Consider the following 26,131-nt stretch of genomic DNA (forward strand, 5'->3'; position numbering starts at 1 on the left):
GAAAACGGGTATAGGGGGATAGAAGACACAGCATGTACCTCCCTGCCCCCTATGGAAGGTCAGGATCCCCACCCAGCCTCATCTTGTTTGTTTTGTTTTTGTTTTTAAGGGTTTTACGGCGCTTGCAACACATTAAGGTCATATCAGCGCCAGTAAAAAGGAAGAAAATGGGAAAGTAAAAAGTTGTAGAATTACAATTAAAGCACAAAAGAAAAGGTAAGACAAAGGGGAACTGGTTCAAATAGGGAACAGATGTAGATTCCAAGAGCACACCGTCAAAGTACTTCGTTTGAGATCACCTAAAAGTCTCATCTAGACACAAGCACAGGTCCCAACTAAGAGGAATACACTCAAATGTTTACCAGTCATATAATATAATATGTAAACTAAACATAATACAATGCATAACAGAGAGATGATTTACAAGGAAAAAAATATCATCTCCCAAAACTATAACTATACATTCGACTGTTTCCCTCCCAGCCAAGGATCAGGACAAAACTAAGTAATCTCATTCCAAGACAATGACAGGTAACAATTGGAAAACGGGTATAGGGGGATAGAAGACACAGCATGTACCTCCCTGCCCCCTATGGAAGGTCAGGATCCCCACCCAGCCTCATCTTGTCAAAAACTCTCAAACCTGGGTATTTTAAAAGTGTGCATATATATATATTATATATATATATATATATATATATATATATATATATATATATATATATATATATATATATATATATATATATATATATATATATACGGTAGATTAATTAAGACCCTAACGTTTACGGCGCCGACGACAAAACTACAAATTTCTGCAAACTGCCCCTGCAGGTTACAATGAAGAAAAACACCATTTACGATATCTGACACTATAGCAGAAGACAAGAGCATCACTGAAAATCTACAACTATGTGACATACAACCAAAGCAAAATCAAACGCCTTCATCACTATTAAAACCCAATACCACACTATCGTAATAACGTCATAAGGCCATTGTTCCGTAGTTTAGAACCATTTACTAAGTTACTATTCGTCATTACGAGGGAAGTGACATCATGACTGTTGAAGCCAATTGCCTGACACAAAACGTTATTTATCAAGCCACAGCTACACGTACAGACACATTCAAACAAGAAGCATTCGACATCACAGAACGGGACATGCTGCGGCATGGGATGAATTCTCATGTCGGTTTGATCTTGTTCGCGCTATCGATGGTGGCCACGATGAGCATTTATAAAATATGAAATAAAAACTTGAAGGTATGCACTATACATGTGTCCAAAGCTACATAGAGAGAGGGGGAGAAAAAGGGAGAGGGAGGGAACGGAACGATGTTAGCTCGGGGATAGAGAGAAAAGGAGGAAATTTGGGATGGCTAGGGGGGGGGGAGGAGAGTTGAATTAGGCCGAGGAGATTTATTTTGTGCAATTTGAATTTATTGGAATGTCTGCATATTGTCATAAGTTCGGATCTTTTGTTTATGGCTGTGTAAAAGTATTTCCGATTTTCCACTGAGGCATAGATTACACTTTCTTGTTCCACATGAATAGGGACTTTTTATTTTTGGACAATCTTAATGCGATAATGACGTATCACGTATCACAATTCCATACCGATACTATGATAGGATCCATGAACAACTTCGGTAACAACAAAGTAATAACCACCCAAAAGCACAAGGGAGGTCGAGGATTTTTCATAGCTGGCCTTATACTTGAACTGATTTTTCCTGAATGGAACGGACTTTTGGGCTTGGTCCCCTTCATCAGGAAAAACCACTTCAAGCGCAAAACACCAAGTCCGTTTACTTTATGCGTTACATTTGAGGCTTTCCAAATGTACATGTAAAAGATTAAACCAAAGGTAAGATTTTGATTACATTGAGCTTTATTGAAGCTAAAGGATATAGACAGTAGAAAGCGGGTAAATAGTGATACAGCATATCAAATTATTAATAATGATAATAAAAACAATCGTTCACCGCAGCGATAAGAAGTTCATTTACTCCAAGATATTGATGCTAAAAGTTTCAAACAAAAAACAATGCAGTCATATATGGAGAAATAGGTAATGTGATAGTTAAGTACGGGACAAACGACTCTAATTCTTTAATCGTTTAAACCGAATCTAAAGGAGTGATCTGCATCATCCAATTTCAAAACTTAAATTAAAAATATATAATTTGTTCTAACAACGCTGGTGTTTATGCAGTTTTGCATGAAGCACTTCTAGGTCATTACATCGACAAGGATAAGGCGGTTATGATAGTCCCATACCACTTCTACCTCCTCCAAAGATTATTGCTTCCATATTTGCAATATTAAAATTTAAATGTAAATATCCAGATCAAGGTGATGTTTTAATGTTTTTGTTTTTCTTCAAAATTTTAAACTTTATTTTACTGGAAGTTTTTTTCTCTCCTAGAAACAAATATAACAAGGAGATCCATTGCACAGCTCTGCCATGACAGTGGGACTAAGAGCATACTTACTGTGATAGATCTCATCACTTGCCTAAAAATAGAAGGGGGAATTGCTAAAGGCTGTTAATTTAACACTTAACCAGTGCCTATGCCAATAAACCCATTATCTTTGACATTTTACCTAATACCGGGAAGTCGATGTTGACGGTTATTGTTAGCTCCAACTCCAAGTAGTTCTGGTGCTTGACTGACATTTATAGCAATGTTTCGTGTATGGAAGGAAGAGAAATAAACGGAGTGGATGGTCACGATAACTGTTTCATAGAAAACCACACCTTAATCAATCATTTGTCATAATAGAAAACCACACCTTAATCAATCATTTGTCATAATAGAAAACCACACCTTAATCAATCATTTGTCATAGAAAACCACATCGTAATCAATAATTTGTATTATCTATTTAGCATTGTCATAATTCTTCAACGGAAAATACGAATTTCATAATAGTATAAACAAATAACCAACTCCGTAATCCTAAATCAACCTGCAGGTAAAACCAGGACCTAACTCCATAATTCTTTTGTTTTTAAGAGTTTTACGGCGCTTGCAACACATTTAGGTCATATCAGCGCCAGTAAAAAGGGAGAATATGGGATAGTAAAAAGTTCTAGAATTACAATTAAAGCACCCAAGAAATGGTAAGACAAAGGGGAATGGTACAAATAGGGAATTGGTGTAGATTCCAAGAGCATACCACCAATGTACTTAGTACATATAAGTCTCATCCGGACACAAGCACAAAATCCAACAAAGAGAAATACACTCAAATGCTTACATTACACATGATACAAAAATAACAAATATAATAATACATAACGGAGAGATGATTCCCAAGGAAAAAAATATCATCTCCCAAAACAATAACTATGCATTTGACTGTTTCCATTCCCAGCCAGGGCCAGGACAAAGCCAAGTGATCTCATTCCAAGACAAAGACAAAAAGCAAGTTGGAAAACAGATAAAAGGGGATAGAAGAACAGTACGTACCTCCCTGCCCACTATGGGAGGTCAGGAACCCCACCCATCCATATTGTATTATCAATTCAACAAAAGCAATGCGTATCATAACTTTTTTATATAAAGCCACACACACACACAAACAAAATGAATAAAAAATAAAAACCCTTCCATTGTAAGAACAAATTCTTGGATTCATTGAAAATTGGACATTCTATATTTGTTTTTGTTTGTTTTTAAGGGTTTTACGGCGCTTGCAACACATTAAGGTCATATCAGCGCCAGTAAAAAGGAAGAAAATGGGATAGCAAAAAGTTCTAGAATTACGATTAAAGCACCCGAGAAAAGGTAAGACAAAGGGGAACACACGTCGAAGTACTTACTTTGAGATCACCTAAAAGTCTCATCCACACACAAGCACAGGTCCGGTCCCAACCAAAAGGAACACACTCAAACGTTTACAAATCATATAATATAATATGTAAACTAAACATAATACAGTGCATAACAGAGAGATGATTTACAAGGAAAAAAATATCATCTCACAAAACTATAACTATACATTCGACTGTTTCCCTCCCAGCCAAGGAACTCTGGCAAGGATCAGGACAAAACTTAAGTAATCTCATTCCAAGACAATGACAGGAAACAATTGGGAAACGGGTATGGGGGGATAGAAGACACAGCATGTACCTCCCTGCCCACTATGGGAGGTCAGGATCCCCACCCAGCATTCTATATTTACGACAGAGCACAACAACAAATTTGTACACAACGTGAATTGGGCCCTGCAATTTAACGTCAATGAAAGGGCGCGTAAAAAAATCAAAAACAAAATTAATTGACGAGGTAATAATAAGTTCATCACCACCATAAAGTTGATTTCGAAGTACAAAATGATTTCTAAAATTTTCATCAAAACAAAAGTAAGCAGAGGGTAAGCTGTGAAGTTATTTATGACGGTTTGGGGAAAAGTGGTATAAGAATGTACACAATTAAAATTAATAATGGTAATATTAATAGTATAACAGATTTATGTTGATAAAACGGCAGTAGACAGACATAATATGTTGTATATTAAAATGGTGACAACATTAATACTTTAAACTGACCACAATTAAACAAATTGATACCACCTTTACCCACTGTACTCATCCTCTCAAGGCCTGTATAAAGTCCTTGTTGACGAGTTGGGCATTCTCCAACCACAAATAATCACTGAATATTAGATAAAAACGGTGAAGTAAGATAAAAATCTAATACCTACACCACTCAGGTTCAGCAACTGCAAGCACTGTCTTATGACAACTGTAACCATTTTTTAAAATAACAATATTTAATCATTTATAAGCATTCAATGATTTGCTTATAATTTTATTTTTATTTTTTAAAAGCATCTCCTATATATTATACCTTACGTATCATCTATATGAAGAAGCAATTAAATCTGAATATACCAATGATCAGTATAAAAACCCTGAAAAATCGAATTCATGCAATGCCGATTAACAGCCTCTTTTAAGAGGAAGAACAAAACAATTTGTTTTAAAATTTAATGAGACATCACATTCCTTGATACTAACAATAACAGTTAAAAGCATTCCCATCAAATAATGCTCGAGTTGAATTCAACATAAACAAAACAATAAAAGAACATATCCATACGAGGACATGGTGCTGCAAAGACACTATAATAGTGACAATAATTGATCTTTCATTTTGTCATTTGTGGGATAAAAAAAAATAAATCAAATGCATGTTTGGTTTTTGCCATGCTCAATCATTATCATCAAAAGGCGCCATGTAAAGGTAACGCATAAAGTCGGATGAAAAAAATTATAACGACCAACTAAAAGGGGAAAATGGAAATATTGTTTTTGTTTTTGTTTTTAAGGGTTTTACGGCGCTTGCAACACATTTAGGTTATATCAGCGCCAGTAAAAAGGAAGAAAATGGGATAGTAAAAAGTTCTAGAATTACAATTAAAGCACCCAAGAGAAAGTAAGACAAAGGGGAATGGGAACAAATAGGGATCAGATGTAGATTCCAAGAGCATACCACCAATGTACTTAGTTTGAGATCACCTATGTCTCATCCGGACACAAGCACAAAATCCAACAAAGAGGAATACACTCAAATGCTTACATTATACATTAAAAATAACCAATATAATAATACATAACAGAGAGATGATTTACAAGGAAAAAAATATCATCTCCCAAAACAATAACTATGCATTTGACTGTTTCCCCTCAGCTAGGACTCCGACGAGGGCCCGGAAAAAAACAAGTAATCTCATTCCAAGACAAAGACAGAAAGCTTGTTGGATAAGATATAAGGGGATAGAAGACATAGTATGTACCTCCCTGCCCGCTATGGGAGGTCAGGATCCCCACCCAGAAAATGGAAATATGAACGAGATTGAAATAAAGAGGTATCACACATTGAAGATACCTTGAATTTTTCTCCACAAACTTCAAATGAATTATTTAATTTAAAATCACATAAACCATCTTTCTAAACGAGGCCTCTTTACCATAATACCTCTAACAAAGATCGAGCCTTAAAATTCTGAAACAAATAATATTTGTAGAGAAAAAAAAGGTAATATGATGAAAAGTATTGAAGAAAAATTGAAGAATGCTTATGTTTTTGTTGTCTGTTTTTAAGGGTTTTACGGCGCTTGCAACACATTTAGGTTATATCAGCGCCAGTAAAAAGGAAGAAAATGGGATAGTAAAAAGTTCTAGAATTACAATGAAAGCACCCAAGAAAAAGTAAGACAAAGGGGAACTGGGAACAAATAGGGATCAGATGTAAATTCCAAGAGCATACCACCCATGTACTCAGTTTGAAATCACCTACAAGTCTCATCCGGACACAAGCACAAAATCCAACATAGAGGAACACACTCAAATGCTTACATTATACATTCAAAATAATAATAACAATAATACATAACAAAGAGATGATTTACAAGGAAAAAAATATCATCTCCCAAAACAATAACTACGCATTTGACTGTTTCCCTCCCAGCGCCAGGACAAAACCAAGTAATCTCATTCCGAGACAAAGACAGAAAGCATGTTGGAAAACAGATATAAGGGGATAGAAGAGGCAGTATGTACCTCCCTGCCCACTATGGGAGGTCAGGATCCCCACCCAGTAAGAATGCTTGTGTTTTGTGTTTTAAGAGTTTTACGGCACTTGCAACACATTAAGGTCATATCAGCGCCAGCAAAAAGGAAGAAAATGGGATAGTAAAAAGTTCTAGAATTACAATTAAAGCACAAAAGAAAAGGTAAGACAAAGGGGAATTGGTTGTTTTATGTTTTTAAGGGTTTTACGGCGCTTGCAACACATTAAGGTTATATCAGCGCCAGTAAAAAGGAAGAAAATGGGATAGTAAAAAGATTTAGAATTACAAATACAGCACACAAGAAAAAGTAAGACAAAGGGGAATTGAGAACAAATAGGTATCAGATGTAGATTCCAAGAGCATACCATCAATGTACTTAGTCTGATATCACCTATAAGTCTCACCCAGGCACAAGCACAAGATCCAACAAAGAGGAATACACTCAAATGCTTACATTTCATTATACATTAAAAATAACAAATTTAATAACACATAACAAAGAGATGATTTACAAGGAAAAAAAATATCATCTCCCAAAACAATAACTATGCATTTGATTGTTTCCCTCTCATCTAGGACTCCGGCCAGGGCCAGGACAAAACCAAGTAATCTCATGCCAAGACAAAGACAGAAAGCATGTTGGAAAACAGACATAAGGGGATAGAAGACACAGTATGTAACCCCCTGCCCACTATGGGAAGGGGGGGGGGGGGATTGGTTCAAATAGGGAACAGATGTAGATTCCAAGAGCACACCGTCAAAGTACTTAGTTTGAGATCACCTAAGTCTCATCCAGACACAAGCACAGGTCCCAACTAAGAATGCTTACAACCATGTCAAGGAATAGATTGAGCTACTTCCAAAATCATATAAAATCAAAGCGAGTACCAAAAATACATCCTAAAATTGATGAAAATAAAGAGTGACAGAGATTATCAAACACAAATCACAGTGTCATGAATACAGGAAATATCATAATCCTTTCATACACATACCTGCCAACCCGTACTAAAAAAAAAAAAAGGAAAGAGGAGTCTGTGAATAGAAAAATAGGTGTAAGCTTGAAGTTTATATACGATCCTCCCTCTCTGAGTTCCAATAGAGTGCTGTAATTTGAGAAAATAAATCAGGAAAATCCGAATTTAGCGGGGGAGTTGGCAGGTACGGTATACATAAATGTTATCTGTCATGATGCACAATTTAATGCTTGAACTTGAAATTGTCAAAAACATTGTTTTATTGTGAAAAAATACATGGATTGTAATTTCAGATTGTAATTCAATACAACTATGTATACCCTGACTAGACAAAATTTGTGGCAAGAAATTACTGGCTTTGTATCGACTGTTAAAAAATGGAAAACTTATTTATTTTTTTTAACTTGTGAGAGAATTTTCTTCTAAAAAAGGAAAAAATTAAATTATGGAAACAAAAAAAAAACCCCCAACAAATCCAGCACAACGGGTTCGCTTCGAATACTATGAAGTGACAGTACCCAGAAACAATCCATAATTAAGAGATAAATATAACAAAATCAACACAAATTTATGGCACCTTTATAAACAAAGAGATGAGGAAGTACTGGATTAAAATTATTTTTTTAAAAATATTAACAAAAATGTTTTACAACTTTCAAAACTTTTTAAAAAATGGAAATTAATTCCAAGGAAAATTTCATATGCAATACGCTTCAACAGTCGTAACATCACTTCCCTCGTAATGACGCATGGTAACTTAATAACTTGCTCTAAACTATCGGAATAATGGCGGACGCCCTTATGAAACATTTCTCAGACGAGCATAAAAGCGTATCCAGAGGAAAAAAAACATTATATTCAAAAACAAAGCAGATAGTGTTCAGCAAATTGCAGACAAAGAATGGTAACATACCTGCAGGAAGAATAAAAGTAGTGCTTTTGATTAACTTACGATATTCTATTGGGACCAACAGTTTTAAAAAGCAAGGACCTGTTTAACTTACGATATTCTATTGGGATCAACAGTTTTAAAAAGCAAGGACCTGTAAGAGAAATACAATATGGAAACTGAGCACTGGAAAACTGAACAAAACCACTATCATCAATTATCCCATATTAACCGATTCATTCATAACTATGAATCTAAAGGTTATGTGGTATTCCACATTTATATGAGTAAATAAATTAATCAAATTAAAATGATGAAGGCTGACAAGACAAAAATTGTTATAATATAAACCGATTCATTTGTAAACCTAGGTCAGTTACTTGGAATTTCCTTTTGCGAAGACCACTAATTTTTATTAACTCTCTCGAGTTCATATGCATGAAAATCAAACAAATTTGTTCGATTTTCAATGAGGGTGACTCGAGGGAGTTAAGCTATCAAATATGTCTGACTACAACAAAACAGTGTGCAGTTTACATAATTCAAGAAAACATATATCCAGAATAAATTCTTGTCTTTCAATTACGGGTTTAACAATCATGTGGAAATTAATTTCTTTTAAAATGCAAACAACAACAGAAGAGTAAAAGATGTATGCTAATGTGATAAACATATGTTAATACAATCTCAGGAAAATGGTTGTAATCATAATAGAATAAAACTTAACAGATAAAAAAAAAGTTAATACTCCTAGATGCATTGATAATAATAATTTTATAAAAATCATTTTTCAGATAAGTGGTTGTGACCCTGTGTTTTAAATGATCATTTGATGTCAGTAAAAGTAAAGAAATCTGAAGTGCATTATCCGTCCTATATGATGATCTTAGAGATGAAAAGAGATTTCATCAATACAAAAACAGATGATCAGTCGAGTGAGAGAAATATTTTTTTCCATGCTCTTAAAATAGAGAATGATAGGTGGTAGAGAATAGATTATATGGAAATAATAATTTAAACTTTCAAAATTTCTCATAATTTTTTTTTAAAACCTAACAAATCCTAAAACAATTCACAACCAAAACTGGGTATAACTTAACTTAAAATTCAGGTTGCGCCATGTGAAAACATAAAATATGCAGCATATTGGACTTTTGCCAAGCTTGAATAACTTAGGGAAACATTTCTACAGTACAACTGCTGAAATAAGAGCGCTGCGTACTTAGAAAACTCAGCCAGTGGATATAAAACCACATGGAAGAGATTTTTAAGACTGCATTCTTGGACATGTCCATGACCCTTAAATCACAGTATAATTCAATACGGTTCATAGTAGATATCCCAAACTACTGCTGTTAACAGGTGAATGATTCTTCACAAATTTTGAGAAATGAGGTCTCTTTGACAGTCTTCTCTCTTTCTCTTGAATTTAAGTTATTGGTGAAAAACTTATACCATTAAAATCAGTAGCCCTTGAAGATTATAATATCCCAAATTGGGCCCGCAAGCTTGTTTCAATGCATAGCGCCATCCATGTAAACAAAGCCTGTTTTTCTTCCCCGAGACAAGATTTATGTTTTTCCACAAATCATTTTAAAAAATGAGGCCTATTTGAATTTGAACAGTCTATCTCTGTCTTGAACTTAAGTTAACAGTGAAAAACTTATACCATTAAAGTCAGCAATGTTTGAAGATTACAGTAGCGAATATAGGGCCAGCTAGCTTTTTTCAGTGCAAAGCGCCATACATGTAAACAAGCCTATTTTCTTCTTTCCCTAACCAAGATTTATTTTTCTTCAGAAATCATCAAAAAATAAAATTTTAAAAACCATTATTTTTAAAATTTATATTCCGATTTTGAAAAATAAAGTGTTATTTTCCATGGCTTGGGAAGTCATGTGTGGCTTTGTAATTTAATTTCTGCTATTTGTACAACAAAATTTTAGTCTGGGATACCTAATCATGAGTTTAAATATAAAGAAAAATAATCTAGACGAAGACATCCATTTTTTTTTTGCTAGTATTACATATCAAATTATCACATTTCCCATTATAACTCAATTTAAACTCATCCATCTTAAAAAGAACAGAATTGTCCCTGCAAACGACAATCAATAGCCAAACTCATTCATTGTCCATTACGGTACTTCAAGCAGCCCTCTTCCCAGCTCAAATAGTTATTTGATAACATAAAAGGTACAGGCACTGATGTACGATTGCTGTTATATAACATTGTTAACGACAGGTTTATGCTATTGTCAAATAGTGAGGTGGTATCTATGGTTATGGAACAAGTCTAACACATCAATTCACAAAGCAGTAAAAGACAGACCTAGCATTTATAGGTCTGAGAGGCAAACCTTATATCCTGTTGACAGATTTCTTCTATAAATAGCTATTTCTGACTGCCCTAGCAGAGGGGTTTCCTGCCCATGCCTATTCACCCAAACATGAGAAACACTTAAACTGAAATAAATACAGGATTCAGAAAGTCTGAATAACTACGGCAATTACCCAATGAAACAATGGAAAAGGCATGCTATAGGCTGAGGCAGGCAGGGACAATAAAGACATGGTATCTATTTAGCCAAAAGGGAATAAAGTCATATTTTAATGAATTTATGACAACTAATTACGTACAAAAAAAAGGAGACCATACAAAAATTGAAAAATAATAATAATAAAAAGTTAGATTACACATATTCAAGTGCATCAATACAATAGCAATACCTTCATACACAAATACATTCGTGTAAAATATATGGTGTTCATGATATAAAAATAAAACCATAGTGAATACATATTAAAAAACAAAACAGAGAATGCTCTAAACTCTAAATTTATTACTTTTTTAGCATGTATATATCAATAAAAAAGTAAATATACAATGGTAGATATACAATAGGAAATATTTCCATTTTCATCTGTTGAACTTGAAATGAAATCAAGTAAATAGACAAGGGCAGAAGGCCATCAATATAAACCAGAAAACAAAACATTAACACCAAAAAAAAAAAAAAGAAGAAAAAAACAATTGTAAATAAAGTCAGCTGCCTCATGGCACACACATGATCACCTGAAAACAATGAAAAAAATTAACTGTGGGTGCCAGTGACAACAAAAAATTTTTTTTTAAATCATAAATATCATAGATGAGGCTACAAATCACAATTCAGAAGCTAATGCAAAGTTGAGAAGTCAAAGAATGCTAAACAAATTCATACAAGCCATATGTGAAGTGTAAGCCAATTATTAGCCATCAGAACTATATGGCACCATGGAGAGGCGATATTCACTTTACTCTAATAACATAGTTCAGACTTAAGGGAAGATTTGATACAACTTAGGGTTGGTATGGGAGTTATAGATTTAATTGAAAAATAAAAGGGCAACATATAATAAAGTCTAGTAATATTTCTTTTTAATCGGGAGGGTTTGGGCGAGAGTAGAATTATTCTATTGAGGATTACATGATTTGTCAAATATTTAAAAAAAAAAAAAAGTTTAATCACAGATTATCACCATCCAATCTAAATGAAGAAAGGATCAAGAAGAATGAATATTGTAATTTATTGTTATCCTAAACAAACACATAAACAGCTTAGTCTATCATAATCTTTTAATATCTGCAGAAATGGATCCAAAACATATTCCTTGAAGTCAGGTTTCATTCGGCATGCACAAGCTCTGGCACCCATAATTTAAAATTAACTAAAAGAGAAAAACAAAACAAAACAACAAAAACAATAGATATCAAAATAGAACTTGGACGATTGAACAAATCCCAGGTAGTAACATGGAAATCCAGACTTTTGTTCTTGACACAAGACATCCCATATCCCCACTAGTCGGGGAACATAGTCCTCAAAGCCATTGTTGCCGTTATTACATACGGCTCCATCTGGCAATCTGTTGATGACAGTTAGGGCAGGTGTGAATCACATCTTGGCAGCCCTCCATGCAGAAAGGAATTAGACAACATCCAAGGTCACATCTGGTAAAAAAAAAAAAAAAAAATTAAATTCCAAAGTATATTTTTAAAAAAGCATAAACTTAAAATCTGTGATTTTTTAAAGTTCCATATCTGTATTGACATAAGCCTTGAGTGTGATTAGGTTCTACAAGAGACATGGCTTTTTCTTAATATATTCATAAAGCTTTCCGATAGTCATGGAAAACACTTTTTAAATTTTGAAAATCCATACATAAATAAGAACTTGAGAGCAAATTCATTTTTCAAGAACTTAGAATTATTTTCCTTGCCAATTGATGTAAGAACATGTTCCAACTTTGACGTCATGTAACTAACCACTAAAAAGATTCACCATAATTGTGATACACATTTTTAAAGCAGAGTGACTAGGTAAATAAAATATAACAAGATTTGAACCAGACACAAATTTTTTCCTAAATCTACAGTCTGTTGAAAATTCCCCAAAACACTCGTGAAAGTAAATGTTTTGGCCTCCAGCATGACGAAATAGCATATTCCATATACTATATTAACATAATGATCATACAATATGACATGTAATTCACGTCAACGGGTAGAGAGTACTCCAGGGAAGAGATCCAATTTTTTAGACATTTTCTTCAAATGGTCTTTGAAAAATAAAGAAGTAAACATCAGGAAACACGCAATTTTGCATGTTGGCAGAAAAATAGCTATAATCACGAGCAAAATGTGTAAAAGATTAAATATCTCTCAAAATAACGAAGATAGAAGAAAAGTTTCACACGCTGTAGGAAACCGGACCTGCTGAATTCAAAAATAATCTTAACTTTTTCGCAAAGTCAACATTTCCATCTCAAAATTCAACATGAAATAATCATGAATGATAAGCATACTGTTCGAACCAGCAGCATAAATTAATAAATCAACCTCTTAAGAAACCCCTATAATCTCAAAACATTGTGTCTTTACTTCCGCAACGTCTGTTTCACTTTCATTCTACGTTATGGACGTGTCTGGTAATTATATTGCTTGGTTTTGCCTTGGCCCTCTCTGGGATCCTTAACCGAACGGGTGCAGTAAAATGTATTATTCCTATAACGGGGGATGAGTTCTCCACTGTAAATCGTCTCTTTGTATGTTAGGATTATTCATGATTAACGTCCCTTTGCTTCAGAGGCGAGTATTGTACGAACTGGGGTATCGCAAATTTCACCAAAACCAAAACTGAAAAAAAGATTTTATTTGCTTCTTATCTCGTCTTAAATTTACAGCTCTTCAAGATTTAAAACAAAAACATACAAAAAAATACAAACAAACAAAAACAAATAAATACACGTCATCCTATTATCCATTTTGATGCAGTTTTAACCCATTGCCGCCCGTAATCGCCCGTTAAAAAAACATCTCAAACAGTCCAAATCGCCCGATATCGCCCGCTAGGTACTCAGCATCTTTGAACCCGTAAACTAAAAACGTGTGTAGAGCCACTTCTTTTTATTTAGAAAACGAAAGTAGAGAAAGAGTGAAAGTGAAACTAGAAATTTCCCGATCGTTTTTATCTCAATTCGTTTGTCTGCTGTGAGTTTTTGAAGTTTGTCGACTAAATCGGTTGTGGTAACGTCCTTTTTTTTTTTTTTTGCTGGAATCGCGTTTGAATTCCTCAATTCTCGGGCGTGATCAACGTTTTTTAATGGATAGTGATGATGATAGTGCTCATTCAGACACTGAATCAGACATTGAGGTTGAGTTGGATGCGTATTTTGATGACATTGACAATGGATTTCATGTGTTTTAATATTATTACATATTTTTCAACTTTAACATTTTTTTTTCAAATCAAAATATGAATCAATAGTCCAAAACAATACATCAAATTAAAGGCCATTCATTCATCTTTCCAAAACAGCTTTTATTTTGTTTCTAGCATGCCTCACATACTTGCAATTAATTTTTTAATGCAGTGTACTATGACATTTGGAAGAGTTATCTCCCCTCGCATGGTCTGTGAGAGGCATTTTTTCAGATTATGCCCGGACGGCAATGGGTTAATGGCGTAAAGAATTATTATTTAACTTCTACAGATATACTGCTTCATTATCCACTAGTGACTCTTATTGTTCCTTTACATAGTCTATTTTGGACAACATGGCTGACACCTGTTGACATTGAGCTTCGGCTCAGTGGATAGTCTTATGTTTCTATTTATTCACTGTGTGGAATCTTTAATTTTTACCTGATGTGGACTAATCTTAATATTGGAACTTTTAACTTAAGATCTATTAAAAGTAACATTCGAAAGGAACAACTGTGTCAAGATTTAGAAAGTTATAAAATCGATGTGTTGTGTTTACAAGAGACGAAGATCCAAGATGGCGTCGACCAAACAATAAATGGTCACAGACTGCTGTGCTTTGCTTCCAGTTCACCTCACTATGGATGTGGATTTCTCATAAATAAAAACTGCAGGGATTTGACTAGTGACGAATGGAATGTTTCGGACAGAATATGTGTTCTTGAGCTTAAGTGTAAGATCAATTCAAGGAACCAGAATAACGATAATAAAGACGATCACGGTAAGAAGACGTTCACTATCTCAATCGTAAATGTTTACGCACCAACAAGTCAACGCTCAAAACAATACCCAGAGGAAACTGATAAATTTTACAAAGACCTAGACGATACACTGAACAAAATAGGAAACAAATCAATATTAATAATTGCTGGAGATTTTAATGCCAAAGTAGGAAAACGTCTCGACAGTGACACACTATGTTTAGGATCATACTCAAAAGGAAAACGTAACGATAACGGAGAAAAATTAGTCCAGTTCTGTGAACAGAGAAAACTTTTCATAACAAACAGTGCTTTCAACCACCCATCAAGACACCAGACAACATGGGTAGGACAAAGGAAAGACCAAACCCAAGACAAAATGATAACAATACACAACCAAATAGACTATATCATATGTCGACACCGCCATAAACACTACTCAACCAACTCGCGATCATACGGTGGTACACTGCTAACATCCGATCACAAACTTGTAAAAACGAATTTCAACATAAATGTGTACAGACAACGAAGACAGAAAGGTAAAACGGCAGTCAAAATAAACACGGCAAAAATAGTAAATGAGCGAGAATGTCGCATTCATTACCAATATGAACTTAACTCAAGTCTATTTAAAATAAAGCAAAACAGCAATCCAAATAATGAATGGAAAGAGACGCAAGCGGCAATGAAATATGCGGGGGAAGAAAGTGCAGGCTCTATTAATACAACTAAGAACAAACCAAATCGAACGCCTAACATCGCTATTAACGATCTATCGCGGCAACAAAAAGAACTTAGGATCAGGATACAAAACACGAAAGACTCGGAAGAAATAATAAACCTGAAAATGGAACGAAACAAAATACTGCATTCAATTCGATCACTTACAATAAAACACAGAAACGAGGAATTAGACAAAAAAGTGGAAGACATAGAAAAGTCCAAAAATAACGCATCGTCTATGTTCAAAGCGACGAAATCTCTGAACCGAAAACCATTCGAGAACCCAAAACTACAGGATAAATTTGGCAAACAGACAACAAATCCCAACGATATCCTTGACATTGTAACTGACCACTTCCAGCAGAAATTTCACAAACAAGTCTCACAAATATCGCCCTTCTCAGGAAACCCTAGAGACCTAAACAACCGCATCACAACAACTGAAGTTAGAAATAGCATAAAGTGCCTAAACAATAACAGATCCCCAGGCGAAGATGAAATTCCCGCTGAATTGCTGAAATGCGGTACACTCTCCCTGGATCTGAGCATTGCAAACATAATGAACAAAACATTCTCAACACACAAAGACTGGGACATAAACAGCGGTGTCCTAATTACAATACAAAAACCAGGAAAAACGAAAGGACCCGTAAACAACCTGTGCCCAATAACATTACTGAATACCATAAGAAAAACACTGTCAACTATTGTCCTCAACAGAATTAGACCGAAAATAGAAAAATACCTATCACATAGCCAAAGCGGGTTTCGCCAAGACCGAAGCACATCGGACGTTGTATGGACACATAAATGGTTGGCAGCAAAGGCACTCAAAGAAAACATATCCATAACAATAACAGGAATCGATATGTCCGCAGCCTTTGATACGATCGACAGAGGAAAACTTTTGGAGATATTAACAGAAATAGTAGACGAAGACGAGCTCCGAATAATCCGATTTCTCCTCAGCAACACAAAGATACAACCAAGGATATACGGGGCCACAAAACAGACGCAGTTCGAAAGTAACATCGGGACCCCCCAAGGAGATAGTCTGAGCCCGATTCTGTTCACAATATACTTAGAACACGCTCTGAAAGAAGTTCGAAAAGTCATTCCAAAACCAACGACTCATATTGAGAATGCAATCCCTAGAGAAATCGCCTATGCAGATGATGTCGATTTTATTGGATCAACACCAGCAAATATAGACATCATACAAAATACCCTCATGAAATATAACCTCCAAGTCAATGCCAATAAAACCGAATTTACAACAATATCGAGGAACAAAGAGGAATGGAAAAGAACAAAGAAAGTCGGCTCACTAATTGGAGACACCGAGGATGTACAAAGAAGAAAACAGCTATCAAACGCCGCACTCAGTAAACTCACCAATGTATGGATTAGAGGTGACAAAATAAAGAGAAAAACCAAACTGAAACTGTACCATGCTCTTGTAAAACCGGTACTTCTGTATAACTGCGGCACTTGGGCGTTGACAAAATCCGAAGAAGAACATCTGGATGCCTTCCATCGCACACAGCTAAGAAGGGTACTGGACATCAAATACCCCAAAAAGATCTCAAATGAATCACTCTATAAGATCACAAAAGAAAGACCAATCTCCCTTGACATTTTACAACAACGATGGCAACTTTTCGGTCACATACTACGCAGGGACAAAAACATACCAGCAAACCAAGCCATGTCGGGATACTTCCAAAAACACGGGAACCTTTTCAGAGGAAGACCGATCACAACACTCCCTGTGATCCTAAACAAAAACCTCACAACACTTGGACAAAGCATTAGTCTCATAACGGCAGGGGACCTTGAAAATCTGAGAACCCTAGCAGAGGACCGGCAATATTGGAGACACCTCACACAGGAAATACTGGAAACAGCCAAGGCGACCCGATCTTTCGGTCGAGACGCGAAAGGCATCTAAGTACATAGTCTATCACTATCATGAAAGCATCAGAAAGAAAAAAAAACTGTTAGACAACGAAGTGGCACTTCAAAGTCTTATTTCTCCAATCTTATGACCATTACAAGTACCGTTATTCCCTAATAAAATAAACAATAGCAATGCTTTTTCAATTTTCTAACACATTGGGACGAATCATTGTGTGTCTTTTTTCTATTTATAAACTACAAGTAGTGGGTATTCCTATGCAATTGTTTTAAAAACGACATTACACCTTCGACCATAAAAATCTACTTCGGTTCTAACAAGGTCAAACAATCATTTTGTCATAGCAACAACATGGCCGCCATGAGTGGAGAGTGTGTGTATAAATTCGTACCGTGTTTTTTGTTTAGCAATAAATAAACATCAAGGGACAAACCAGATTTGAAAAAAATTACATGTATAAATTGATAAAAACCAAACGTTGTTCAATGAAAACCAAGGCTAGAAAGTCATCCAAAAAAGATTACACGTTAATAAAAACCAGAAAAATGAGGGGTTTATTTAGGCCGTTCCATCATTAAAACATACCCACTTACCGACCCGAGTTATCAATTGAAATAACAACATTTATCTTATTCATTTTGTTTTAAACTATCTAAAACATAAACTATGAAGGTACTTTAATAAAATATTCATGTGGTTTTTGTGAACTCTTTTCTGTTTGTCAATAATTTGAGATCTCATTCTCACAGCATTTTAAGTGCTGTTACAAACTACAATGAAGTGTAAAAAAATCCGATAACACCCAAAGCTGAAAACAAGGATTTGGTGGGCTTTTTTAAAATGTGATACCTCGGCCATTAAACAACCTTCATTAAAACAAATTGGTAGAAATAGAGATAAGATGTTTGTCTTTTAGACAGACTTGGATCAAATTTTATATCAGTAATATGTCGGGGTTTTCCTTAAAGTTTTAAACGGCATTTTCCTCCCTTAAATGCCCATTTTTTATTGTTGATCTGGTATAGGAATAAAGCTGAAACTTTCCACTTTCTGGTGATACCAACTTTATTACTGTACGCTTTTTAATGGCCGATGTATCAACAGTTGAATGACCCGGTTTTAAAACAATCCTTTTTTCGACAAGTGACGCAAAATATATAGGTATTTTTTCTGCCAAAAAAAAATGACGTCTATTGTGGTACCTACTATAAGAGTGCTATGCTGTACTTATAAATTTTTCTTCAAGCTTTTCATAGGAGCAAATAGGAATGCATAAACTTCTCACATTGTAGTTAGTAGGTAGTCAATATATTAATAATAGTGATTCCACAATGGGGTAACTAAGTTACCCCAACATACGACTCAGCATATATACTGGGTTTTTTCTTTTTGGAAAGTAGGGGCATAAAGTTACCCCCACTTGTAAAAAAGGGGCATGTTGGAAAATCGCCAATGGTCACTATGTTATGCAATTTTTTGTAACTATTTGAGCATAAACCTTTGTAAAAATGGATGTTTGAAGATTACTGAAAATTTCAGAGAAAAATTCGAATTATAAGTATTCTTAAAAACGAAAATACAAGTCCTGGGGTAACAAAGTTTCCCCCCGACGAACAGCTCCAGCAAACTGTCTAGACTTGGAAAAAAGAAAATTTTTAACAAAATGACGACTTACCCAACAAAGCATAGAATGATACAGATCACCCAAGAGAATGTGCCGCTCTCAAAGTGGGTGGCAGTGACCACCTCAGCCTTGCAGTGTGGACAAGACGTATGGACAGGTGATGTCAGGAACCTCTGAACTAGCACAGTTGGCTGGGTGACCACAACATTAGTGGGACCTGGCTGAAGTGGCTGGGGTTGTGGTGGGTATCCTGGCTGTTGGGGTGGGTACCCAGGTTGTGGTGGTGGGTACCCAGCCTGTGGTGGTGGGTATCCAGCCTGGGGAGGGGGGTACCCTGCTTGTGGTGGATAACCAGGTTGACCTGGAGGAGGGTAGCTGCCTGGTGGAGGTCCTCCTGTGGAAAATTTAAATAGTGCGACAATAGGCATGCAAATACCTCCGCAAGTATGCATAATATTAAAATCTAAGAAACTCTGTCACATCTATAAGTACAACAAACTTCTGTTACAATGTGCAATTTGAAAATCAAATGAAACATTCTTGTAATATCGAAAATTATGAACATCAACAGCTTAGCCCTTACCCCCTAAAATCAGTATTAACCTGTTCACAAAAATGACATTTCAAAAGGTTTTAGGCCAAAGGTTTGGGATTTTGTGTTATAATTCCTTTATCATTAGTGAATAAGTGGCGTCTAAGGCTCAACAATGGTAGTGTCTTGTCATGTCACAAAAGGCAAGCAATGTTGAGAGAGATTAAATAGATTAAATGGATGGCAATGATTGAAAAAGTCTGACCCTGGCACTTTAAAAAAAATTTAAACACCCCACTTGCCTCAGGTGTGAGTGAGTATAAGAATAGTATATCTGGCTAAAAGCTAATACAAATATATAATATGAGAATATTCAAAAGGGATGCCAAACAGATGAGAACCCCCCCCCCCCCCTCCCCCACACCCCATTCAAAAATAAATCAGAGTTACAGTATTACAGAAGTCAAATAGGTCATGCACGAAAAATATTTGCCCATACAATAATAACGGTATGTGCAAGATGTTAAAAGACTTGATGCCAAATGTTCCCAAACCAGTAGTTAATAACGACACGAGACAAGATTACTGGGACATGAAAAAGCAAAAGTTTAAAATTTCACTTTTACAACCGAGATGATTAAAAACCCATTCACAGAATCTTAAGAAATTAGTGTATATTGTCTGATAAAGGAAATGGCCAGATCCTCCCTGCAGGATACAGGTTGACCAGTAGTCCGTCAGAGCCATTGGGCCCATAGAGCCTGAGTTTATCTTGGTTTCCATAGCATGGTACAGACGACAGTAATCACTTGGTACCCTTTGGATAGGAGTACTTTCCACCAGATCTAACAGACCCTGCTACCCAATCACTGCTGGGTGGTCAGGGAGGGGGTGTCAGAAAAAAATCTCGACTTCACTCAGACTTGAACTTGGTTCCTTTGCATGTGAAGCGAGTACTCTGCTCTACCCATGGGTGCCAACAGGAAAATGTGGCTGAATCACGTTTTCGAATTTTTACCGATGCTATTAGGTTATTTTACTCAAAACACTGAAACCGGAGGTATTTGACTTCGATATATCGCGAAACCGGAATTCCAACATGAACCGGAAATGGCACCCATGGCTCTACCACAGGTTGACCATAGCCATAATTGCACTTACAGATCTGTCTTACCTTTTTCATCAGTAGGTCCTGGGTATGGAGGTGGATTCTGTGACATTCTGATTTTCAAGTCAAGCTATCAAAATAACCTGAAAAGTGTAGACAAAAATTAAATAAAACCAAAAAAAAATCTTAATAGAATGCTTAGGTTATGTAAAAAGAATGTTTGAAACCAACAACACATTCTTCGCAGTTCAAGTAGGTACCACAAGTGACAATTTAAAAATATTTAAAATCGACTTTTCTTACTATATTCATAAAGCATTCTGATAGTCATGGAAAACACTTTTTAAATTTTGAAAATCTATACATAAATAAGAAATTGAGAGCAAATTCATTTTTCAAGAACTTAGAATTTTTTTGCTTGCCAATTGATGTAAGAAAATGTTCCAACTTTGACGTTTGACGTCATGTAACTAACGACTAAAAAGATTCATCATACTTGTGATATACATTTTATAAGCAGAGTGGTATGGTAAATAAAATATAACAAGATTTGAACCAGACACAAATTTTTTCCTAAATCTAGTCTGTTGAAAATTCCCCAAAACACTCGCGAAAGTAAATGTTTTGGCCTCCAGCATGACGAAATAGCATATTCCATATACTATATTAACATACAAAATGACATGTAATTCATGTCAACGGGTAGAGAGTACTCCAGAGAAGAGATCAAATTTTTTTCAGACATTTTCTTCAAATGGTCTTTGAAAAATAAAGAGGTGAACATCAGGAAACACGCAATTTTGCATGTTGGCAGAAAAATAGCTATAATAACGAGCAAAATGTATAAAAGTTAAAAGATTAAATATCTCTCAAAATAATGAAGAAAGATGAAAATTATCACACGCTATAGGAAACCGGACCTGCTGAATTAAAAAATAATCTTAACTTTTTGGTAAAATCAATATTTCCTTCTCAAAATTAAACATGAAATCATGAATGATAAGCACACTGTTGGAACCAGCAGCATAAAATAATAAATCAACCTCTTAACCCATAGAGGCCCGGTGTTTACTAAAAAAAATTCCCCTGAGGCCCAGTGTAAGGGGCATAACTCTTAACAAAAAAATACCAACACAAAGTTAAAAAATTATTAAACGAGAACCAAATGACATAAAATTATAATTTTAATTCCTTTTTATAGCCAGATAAATTTGCTTTCGAATGATATATAACATGACATGTTTTGATTTCAATAAATTGGGAAGAAAATATTTTTAAAAAAAACTCGTTCCCCGCACCCCCATTCCCGTCATTTTCGTCAATCTTGGACTCCGATTCAGTGTCCGAATCACCTTGATCGGGTGCTAACGCCTCGTCTTGTCCATCCCCACCATCGTTTACATCTTCTCTTTCTAGTTCGATATCGCTTTCATTTCCAAAATCCTCTTCATTGTCTACACCACTCTCCAAAACATCATTTCTAGCGCCACGCAACAAACTCGTGAGGTATGGGAATGCCATTTTTCTGAATTCGATTACTCACTTGCTATCAACGATATAAACGTGCGGTAAAAAGGAAACGGAAATAGAACGATCGCATTACGTTTACGATGTTTCCGGTTTAGAATAAAACGAAGTGATTCGTTGCAATAACAAAGTAAACATGATCCGTTTTTTCTCGGGGGCCGCGGGCGATGACGGGCGATGCGGGCCTCAACAGTCGCGGGCGACTCCAGGGGAAGCGGGCCTCTATGGGTTAAGAAACCCCGATAATCTCAAGACATCATGTTTTTACTTCTGCAACATCTGTTTTGACTTCCATTCTACTTTATGGACGTCTGGTAATTATAATGTTTGCTTTTGCCTTGGCCCTCTCTGGGATCCTTAACCGAAAGGGTGCAGTAAAATGTATTATTCCTATAAAGGGGGAAGATTTTTCCACTGTAAATCGTCTCTTTGTACGTTATTAGGAGGGTATCGATATATACGTTGGTAGTAGAGTGCTTTCCTCTTATTATACGGAATCATGCGCTTGTGCCCAGCAGGTGTGTCTTTTGCGCCCTCAACCCTCTACCACCCAAAGTCTTTTAGCACCTTAAGGTTTATGACACATGACTGTATCCTGATTTCTGTGTTACTGATTGAACTGCTACCCTTTAGATAGGACGCTAGTCTAAAATAAAGTACTTTCCGCCACATACACCCTAAAGACCTAGCCACCTGATTATTTATGATTAACATCCCTTTGCTTGAGAGGCGAGTATTGTACGAATTGGGGTATTGCAAATCTCACCAAAACCAAAACTGAAATCTCTTTATTTGCTTCTTTTCTCGTCTTAAATTTACACAGCTCTTCCCGATTAAAAACATCAAAAACATACCAAAAAAAAAAAATACAAACAAGTAGTAGTAGAGAGGTGGGCCTTTGGCCTACCAACCTCCGCTGCACGTCCAACTCGCCTTGAGCATGCATTCACGTAAAATATAAAGATTTTTTTTTTAAACCTACCTCTGTTTCAAAAACTAGCATCTTTCAACTTTCTAAGAAACATTTTGATTTTTCAGAACTTTAGTTCGTTAAAAAATACCGGCCAATCTGACCCGTTGAGTCGAATGAAAACGAAATTTTGTTGTTTACACGGTTCAAAGGAAATGCCGTAAATAAGCTTTCATGGACTTCCTGTGTTGTTTTTACAGTGTCACGTGACCGTTTTGAGAAATTTGTCGTCTGCTACAAATAATTAGATCGGTAGGGGGTAGATATTTTCGTTGGAGCAGAGAAAAAGTGAGTATTATTTCTTGGACTTGTAGAGAGGCCTAGGGTCCACCAGCAGTCAAGTTTATTGAATAAAAGAAAAAAAGGCCTTTTTACTGCACTAATGCACCAAATTGCATACCTATCTATGGACACTTTGTTCCGTATCTTTTTCCCAATAAACTTTTTTAAAAACCTGGGGCCAGGGTTGCTAGTTTGGCCTCCTGGTGGCCAAATTTGAGAAATTTGGCCTTTTCCCAAGCCATTTGGCCTCCCAAAATTTGGTTTGGCCACTTGGCCTCCTGTAACCAACTTTTTGGCTTCCTCTGACTTTCCCCGTTATATCGTTTTACTCTGGTACCGGTAAAACTTATTTTATTTGGCAAACTAAATATCTAAATGCAACACGTGCTAACGCCACAGATTGCATTTGCTAATGCTTCTATATATACGAATTTTCCTTATCCTATCTAAATTGTTTAACAAATCTAAAGAGTTTTTGCGAGGCTAAGGTGGGTTTGGTGGTATTTGGGCTCCTGCCGAGGAATCTGGCCTCTTGCTATAGCTAGTTTGGTCTCTTACTCAAAAATGATCTGGCAACCCTGCCGGGCTAGGCGGTACCTTGATAACAGAAACGATACCCACACGATTTCGCGAGGAATTAATCATGAAAACAATTAGGATATAATTTCAACACAACTTTTGAAATTCATCAAGGATTGTCCATTACCGAATGTTTTTTGATAGAAAACAAATGCATCTTCAAATCTAAACTGCTTTTGACGGTAAGCGGTAAGTTTTTTATTTATTTTTCGGTCCAAACGAATGATTTATCCTGGTATAGAAGCTAAGTATTGGTAACACCGGCCCACCTCTCTAGTATCAGTCTTGACAACTGCCCCGAAATATGAATGCTATGTCTGTGACAAAAAAAGTACCTCTTTACCCGTGCCCAATTCACACGGTCACACGATAGCTGTGACACAATAATACCATTGCTCAATCATTAATTCCAAAATTATTTATTACAAAACTGAAATTTCCCATCCCACACACAATCTACTTCTACTTCCTGATCATTTGTTGTCCACACAACTACAACTCCGTTCTTCTAATTCAATATTATAGCAGCTCGATAATGATAATTAACGTCCGAGAAAATTAATATTAATAATGAAATCCAAAACCTTGTTTGTCAGGGCTGGTATCTCGGTGGGTGTTGTTAAAGTAGATATGTTGAGCAACAATAGTTTTAGTAGGTCAACGACAATAGTGATGTTGAAATAGCAGTCAGTCTGGGAAAAGCCCAGCCAAGCACGGGACGAGCCAAGAGCAAATTACTTTATAAAAATGCCTCAATATTGATATTACGCATCTATAAGCCTTTATTAAAGCAACGTAAATTCATCTGCTTACCAATATCTAATTTGCAAAGTTGTAAAAATGTCTTCTTTTATCCCAGTCTGTGTAATGAATGAAGAAATCCCGTTGACTGAAGACAGCAACAAGATAGGCAGGAAGGATCTTGTTTCCGTGAACCTCGCTATATTGCAACATTTTTATTTCTGTAACAAAAAAATACTTTCAGCTCATAAGTTTAAGTTTGTTAATTCTCTAAAAAGATATTAAACATGTTTACTCTTGATATTCAAAAATTCTAAAAGTCTATTTTAATCTTGCAGAATTATGCAAACACGCCGACCTATACTTATGAGAAACTACTGCACAGTTCGACAAGACAAAAAACACACACATCCATTTGACCTCTCGTTCTCTCTCTTCTTCTTCTCTTCTCTCTCTTTCTCTCTCTCTCTTTTTGTGTTGTTGTTGTTGTTGTGATTGTCTTTTCCCTTCTCTAGATGTTTTATCCATAGTCATGACTCCTTGGAGTGCTAAACCACTACACCACGGTTGGATTTTAAGAATGAAAAAGAAATACATTAACATGAAAGGTAAATACGTAAACAGTTAAATAATTATTGACAATTAAGAAAACTTACTGTTTCGTGTTTCTTATGATGTTTTTTGTTTAATCTGGTTCAAGTGCAGAGTCCAAAGAAGTTATAGAAAAAATTCCAAATAAAAAAAATGCCAAATGAAAATGCCAAATGCCAAATGATTTTTCTAATGCCAAACGGTTTTCAAAAATGCCAGATTTTTGGAATCTGGCATTTAAAATGCCAAACTGGCAACCCTGGTTGACTGAAGACAGCACACACAGATAGGGGCAGGCACAGGGTAGTCTTGTTTTTCCGGTTGAAACCACTTCCGCCTATTATTCGCCAAACATTTTTATTTCATTGTTAACAAAACAAAATACTTTCAAGCATCATAAAAGTCTTATAGTTTTTTGTTAATTTTCTCTTAAGAAGATATTTATAGACATGTTGTATACTCTTTTGGATTTATTTCAATAATATTTTCTAAAAAGTCTATCTTAATACTTTGGCAGAAAATGTAGTTGCAAACTGCGCCGACCTATACTTATGTGGGATACCCATT

General features: G+C 35.6%; 1 protein-coding gene across 3 annotated transcripts; it reads right to left on the minus strand.

Annotated features, from left to right (window-relative positions):
• Nucleotides 1–1,880: 1,880 nt before the first annotated feature.
• On the minus strand, nucleotides 1,881–25,854 carry LOC144972499 (lipopolysaccharide-induced tumor necrosis factor-alpha factor homolog). Of its 3 annotated transcripts, none has more exons than XR_013645369.1 (5): nucleotides 25,046–25,140; nucleotides 20,941–21,017; nucleotides 19,286–19,628; nucleotides 2,804–12,452; nucleotides 1,881–2,768 (listed from the first exon to the last, which is right to left on the minus strand). XR_013645369.1 is itself a non-coding variant. In XM_078913772.1 (5 exons), exons 3-5 carry the CDS (start codon nucleotides 20,984–20,986, stop codon nucleotides 12,344–12,346), a joined length of 498 nt encoding a protein of 165 aa, XP_078769898.1. In that variant the 5' UTR covers nucleotides 20,987–21,017; nucleotides 25,046–25,116; nucleotides 25,827–25,854; the 3' UTR covers nucleotides 1,881–12,343. The 3 variants fall into 3 exon arrangements, 2 of the variants coding, with proteins under 2 accessions (XP_078769898.1, XP_078769897.1); XM_078913772.1 differs by adding an exon at nucleotides 25,827–25,854 and having other exon boundaries at nucleotides 1,881–12,452; nucleotides 25,046–25,116; XM_078913771.1 differs by having other exon boundaries at nucleotides 1,881–12,452.
• Nucleotides 25,855–26,131: the final 277 nt, after the last annotated feature.

Source organism: Berghia stephanieae, chromosome 5 (assembly GCF_034508935.2).
Source record: "Berghia stephanieae isolate SIO BIC M18660-M18661 chromosome 5, UCSD_Bste_1.3, whole genome shotgun sequence".
Lineage (NCBI taxonomy): Eukaryota > Metazoa > Mollusca > Gastropoda > Nudibranchia > Aeolidiidae > Berghia > Berghia stephanieae.